Below are 6,098 nucleotides of genomic sequence, written 5' to 3' on the forward strand. Positions count from 1 at the left end.
GTCATCTTTGTCCAGTGCCTGTACTATTTTTCTCCAGAAGTTATATGCGCTAAAAATATCTTTGTACTTTTTTAGTCTAAAGATCAGTCTGTTGTTGTTGCAGTCTCCACTATTTTGTTGTTGTTCTGCGTCTAGTTTAGTTTTCAACTGTGAAACAACAGCCCGGGCCAGTGCTGCCACCTTGTGGAACAACTGATTAGTGCAAAACTTAGTCAATGCGCATGTGCAAAGAAAAAATCTGGTGGCGTGCCTACAGTACTATTCTGGTGACAAAATCTGCATCACGCACACTGAACGTGGACTGTCGTGTACGCTAAAAACCGAAGTATACTTTGGGCTTTAGTTAGGGTGACCATATGTGCCATTTTTCCCGGACAAGTCCAGGCTAGGATTTCAATATTGCCTAAAATATTTAGGTTTTGGCTTTGTTTGCGATTGCAGACCGATTGGTGTATGACAACAAAGTACCATAAAAGCTATAGAGAGCAGAGCAGACGGCTCCTTATGTTTTCGAAATGCTCTCGAGGTACTTTGATGTAAAATCCTGATCGATCTGAGCAGGTGTGTTTAAGTCGAACACACCTAATATGTACGCGTATTTGCATCGCTTTGACCGTTCTCCGTAGATCCCACCTTCTCGCACGCCATGATTGGTCCATTCTGTACAATGCCTGCATGTTATTCTACTTTTCGATCATTACCTTCAGCAAGTCTGAAAACAGAAAAACAAAGCCAAAACAAATCCTGGCCAGGATGTGTCTGGGAAAAATGGCACGTATGATCACCCTACTTTAGTGAACTGCCTATAATCAGAGTGGTAAAAATCAAGGCCCTACATCACAGCCGGACAACTATGGGCGTTTCTGAGGACTCATGTCTTGTTGCGGGTGAACACGCGCTCGCCCCTCAGATTGAGATGCTGTAGCTGGTACTGCAGCACTTCAGTGTCCGCCGGCTCCCTGAGGCTCATCTTGTCCAGGTTGAGGTAGTCCAGGGACTTGGAGTACACCCGCTTGCCCTTCAGCAGGCAGAGGGGCAGGGGCCCGTGTAAGGCCTTGCTGGGCTCCCCGCTCACCATCGACTTCAAGCAGCCGTCGCCTGAGCTGGGCATGCGCCGCCTCCGGCGTCCGTTGATGGCTGGGATGTCATACGGTTGGTAGTAACGGCTTTTGGCTTTGTAAATCCGCGAGGCTCGGTGCAGGCTTAAATCCACAGGCTTTTTGATGGGGCTTGGCAAGGCCTCGGTGTTGCTGTTGTCAGGGCTAGACCACTTCTGGGCTAATTTGAGAAGCTCCTCACCGGTGGTGAAGCCCACTAGATAGTTGGAGTTCATGTGGAGGATCTGGTATCCTGAGACAGTACTTTTAATGGGGGAGCAGGGAGTGCTGGAGCAGCGGGGTTTATCGGCTTCTGGCTTCAGGGTGGCTTTGACCTCAGCAGCAGGCAGAACGGATATGGGCGCCCTGGACACTCCACTGGCATCCATTTCCATCTTTAATGACATGACCTGGCTGAAACACACAGGGAGATATGTGGGGAATAAATAGCATATATTATGCTACAAATAACACAACAGTTTATAGCCTATATTTCATCATCATTTACTTTCTTAATGCACATTCCTTGTCAAATCTGCTTTTCACAATACAGATTGTTTTAAAGCAGCTTTACCGAAGGTTATGCTGTTATGTCTATAATGTCTTTGTACTTCACCACAGAGCAAGGCTCATATCATCATGGCTGGATAATATGACGATTTAAATCAATGCAAATGATCCTCCAGGTTTTAGATCTAGCTATACTGTATTTATAGCATTGTCTAGCACAGGGGTGTCCAAACTCGGTCCTGGAGGGCCGGTGTCCTGCAGAGTTTAGCTCCAACCCCAATTAAACACCTGAACCAGATAATCAAGCTCTTACTAGACATACTAGAAACTTAAAGGGAGGTGTGTTGAGGCAAGTAGGAGCTAAACTCTGCAGGACACCAGCCCTCCAGGACCGAGTTTGGACACCCCTGGTCTAGCACATATATGACCCTGGACCACAAAACCTTAAGTCTTAAGTAGCACGTGTATATTTGTAGCAATAGCCAACAATACATTGTATGGGTCAAAATTATCAATTTTTATTTTATGCCAAAACTCATTCGGATATTAAGTAAAGATCATGTTCCATGAAGATATTTTGTTAATTTCCTACTGTAAATATATCAAAACTTCATTTTTGATTAGTAATATGCATTGCTAAGAACTTCATTTGGACAACTTTAAAGATGATTTTGCACCCTCAGATTCCAGATTTTCAAATAGTTGTATCTCCTATCCTAACAAACCATACATCAATGGACAGCTTATTTATTTAGCTTTCAGATGATGTATAAATCTGCATATGACTGGTTTTGTGGTCCAGGGTCACATATATCAGTGCTGTGGTGACTCTGGCGTTTAAAGCAGTTAAGTGATTTAAATATTGCTTGGATTTATTTAAACAAGAGTAAGCAATTCTCAAAAATCATTAGTGAAAATATGATCAGGCGTATGATGCCTGGGCACATGCTGAATTGTCACAGTAAAACTCTTAAATTTGAGGATGGAAAAACAGGAATCATCTAGTATATTAGCTAGGAATCTGCCTAATATGATTATTAAATAAATATGAGCATTGCAAGTAAATACATGGTGCTCTTGCACCGGTGGATACTGCACATTTATTCCATGCAATTGTTTAAGATCGACTGTTTGTAAATTATTATGACAATGTTTACTTTATGGTTTTTATATTACAATATGTTGTTTATTTTATCACCTATCTTTATCTTCTTCTTCTTGGTTTTTAACAGAGGCTGGCAACCAACGTAATAGGTGCTTTTTGTGCAAGGGAGTGCAATATGTTAAAATATGATATGCATTCAGATTTATATAGGCTTATTATTCTACTATAGCCTATAACATTTTTACTAGGCTACATATAATGTCGAACGAAACGAGGATGTTTTTTTTTTTTTGCTATTATATAATAAAACAATTATTTATAACACGATATAGATATATAAAGTAATGGGAATGTTTACACTGCACCATGATGAATGCTACATAAATATTTAGTTCAGTGTTTTACTGATCTACTATCAGATGTTGATGTTAATAATGTGCTAAGCAATAAGTATTTAGTTTACAAAATATCAATGTTGTTTATGTACTGTATGGTAATACAAGCATATGTGCATGAACAACTAACAAAATTAGTATTAGTGACTGCCAATACATGTACAGTATGTCAGTGTGTATGAAATATGGTACTCATTGCTTTGAAAAATGTAATGCTTACCGCTTGATAAATGTTTAACTTTTCTTGAGCTTTTTTATTATTCATATATTTTGCAGAGTAATTCTATTTGTTAACCAAAGGAGGTTACATTTTTTGTTAAAATGTTTTAAGTATTACATTTGTTTTAAAACTAAAACTTTAAAACAAATTGAAAGAATAAAGTTTAATTTCTATTGTCTCTGCTTTAAGGTTTATTTTAACTAAAATTAACGATTTAAATAATTAAGTTACTTATTGAGTAACTAAATTACTTTTCAGACCGAGTAATTAGAAAAGTCATTTAAATACAATATTAATCATGTAATCAGTAATTAATTACTTTTTGAAAGTAACGTACCCAACACTGCTCTTGTGTCTTCTGTCTGGGCTGCCTGTCACAGAATAAGAATATTATTTAACGCATATAGTTCAATATTTAGATTTTACTAGTATCAGCACAATATACTGGCCTGTAAATAATTACAAAATTATTAAATATAGTTTGAAGCAGAAATATTTAAAATCCTACTGTACAGTTTGTATTCTATAAATAAATCTAATTCAATAATTTTGCTTGTGAATGTCTCCTTTCCTTGCATCCCTTTATTAAGGAAAAACACATTATTTGATAAATGTTCATTGTGCCCCTATATATTTTAATGCAGTCCTAAATCAAACTTAGGAGCATATGTGCTTCTCCTTGGTAATAAAGTAAGTTGTCAAGCCCTGTAGAGCAAACGGAGTTCAAACTAACATTTGCATATGTCTATGTGAATGCACTTTGAAGCCGTCCGGTTTGAAGACTGTCACTGGCAGGTGCTGAGGAACAAATGACACAAAAACCTACAAAATACAAAGCTGGGAAGTTGCCAAATAATGTTTTAGATAAAACTGCACAGTTAAGGCAGGTGTTATTTAACCCTAAATAGGGCAAACCCATAAAGAGACATCAGAAAATTAATTTAATGCTATTTTGCATCTTATTGGGACTCAAATAATAGAATTTCATGATTTTTTTCTAAACTTGACTCTTATATTTGATTTTAATGTTTGTATCCCCCAGGATATGTCCCCTTTGGGGGTATAAATTCACTAAAAACAGACCACTTGTTTATCAATGCTTGTAACAACATGGTTGTAATTCCTGAACACTTTGGAGTACAGGCCTATAACGTTGGTCTCTTTTTAAAGAAGACACATAGCTGATTATTGCTGAAGTGAAAGCATTTAAAAAAAAGAAAGTATGAAAAAAGTTATAAAAGTTTAAGTTTACAGTAAAGATAGCATAGTATACTAATTGTTTTTATTTTATATAAAATAACTATTTTATAAAATATGTTGCACTCTAAAATTGCTAAGAAATCAAAGCCATATGTCTAACCGATTTATGTTCCAAATTTGAAGTTGATATCACAAAAATTGTGGTTCCTGTGAGATTTTGTTTGGGCACTATACCAAAAATAACCACTGGGTTACACCCAAACTATATTGAATTTTTCTAATCCAGTTTTCTGTCACAAATCGATCATTTTCTATCACAATATCACATCTATTACAAAACAGTCACCAAATATGGAATCTTGACTGTCAGACCTTTCCAACGATAGACAGACATAGACAGATAGATAGATATAGACAGACAGACAGACAGACAGATAGATGACAGATGACAGACAGATAGATAGATAGATAGACAGATATAGACAGACAGACATAGACAGATAGATAGATAGATAGAGACAGACAGACAGACAGACAGATAGATACAGACAGACAGACAGACATAGACAGATAGACAGATAGAGACAGACAGACAGACAGATAGATAGATACAGACAGACAGATATAGACAGACAGATAGATAGATAGATAGATGAAACCAGGCCAGTGCTTTACTGTAAAAGAACCAAAGATCACTGTAGTATTTCAGCAGAAATCAAATGTGCAATTTAACACTTTGGACATTGTGAATGATGTAAAATCGTAATTAATTATGATGATGATGATAAACGATAATTTTGAGGGTTTAGACTTAGAGAGAGCTATGCGAGGAATCTGCCAGTTTCATCCTGATGATGATGATGCTCGACATATATAATATTATTAGGGACTGCAATACTGTGCCGAGAACCTGATGTACCATACAGACGCGTTCATCAACAGCTTCGTCGTCAAATACGCGTGATAGGAAACATCCAGTAAAACAGACAAGCGTCCTCCAAACACGGTCTTTATTCTGGGCTGTGTCACTGCCTCCATTTCGCGCTTTACAGCAGCAACATCCCAACCGCGCCAGCTCACCCACAGCGCTCTGATCGATGCGGAGTGACCGTAATGTAACGAAGAAAAGAGTGTAAAACCAAACCTGTTCAGAAAGACTGCACGCCTGGGCTTGAGAGAACCATAGACGAGATCCGGTCAGAGAAGTCTGCCGTCGACGCCAGTCACGTGACGCGAGCCGCGGACGCCTCGGGTGCAGTCACGTGACGCGACGAGGGTCGGATGCTCTTATGTAAAACAGTGCTTCTCAAACAGGGGGCCACTAGGGGACTCAGCAAATTTCCAAGGGTGCTACAAAAAGACTTCAAACCAATGCTCGAATTGAGGTGGGCTGGGGGGGTGAAAGGGAAGAAATTATAGAAATTAATACTTTTATTTAGCAAGGATGCTTTAAATTGATCAAAAGTGATGATAAAGACATTAACTACAAAAAGACTTCAAACCAATGCTCGAATTGAGGTGGGCTGGGGGGGTGAAAGGGAAGAAATTATAGAAATTAATACTTTTATTTA

The 6,098-nt window shown here is 38.2% G+C and overlaps 1 protein-coding gene across 2 annotated transcripts; it reads right to left on the reverse strand.

The window, feature by feature from the left end:
• Positions 1 to 718: 718 nt before the first annotated feature.
• LOC107665462 (UNC119-binding protein C5orf30 homolog) lies at positions 719 to 5,751 on the reverse strand. 2 transcript variants are annotated; one of them, XM_016456338.1, is made up of 2 exons: positions 5,672 to 5,751; positions 719 to 1,511 (listed from the first exon to the last, which is right to left on the reverse strand). In XM_016456338.1, exon 2 carries the CDS (start codon positions 1,502 to 1,504, stop codon positions 872 to 874), a length of 633 nt encoding a protein of 210 aa, XP_016311824.1. In that variant the 5' UTR covers positions 1,505 to 1,511; positions 5,672 to 5,751; the 3' UTR covers positions 719 to 871. The 2 variants fall into 2 exon arrangements, with proteins under 2 accessions (XP_016311824.1, XP_016311825.1); XM_016456339.1 differs by lacking the exon at positions 5,672 to 5,751 and adding an exon at positions 3,665 to 3,692.
• Between the last annotated feature and the right edge of the window lie 347 nt (positions 5,752 to 6,098).

This window comes from Sinocyclocheilus anshuiensis, unplaced genomic scaffold (assembly GCF_001515605.1).
Source record: "Sinocyclocheilus anshuiensis isolate Anshui unplaced genomic scaffold, SAMN03320099.WGS_v1.1 scaffold755, whole genome shotgun sequence".
NCBI lineage: Eukaryota > Metazoa > Chordata > Actinopteri > Cypriniformes > Cyprinidae > Sinocyclocheilus > Sinocyclocheilus anshuiensis.

Bases quoted from the DNA above. Each gene is read 5' to 3' on its own strand.
- LOC107665462 (XM_016456338.1), bottom strand. From the start codon at position 1,504: ATGTCATTAAAGATGGAAATGGATGCCAGTGGAGTGTCCAGGGCGCCC.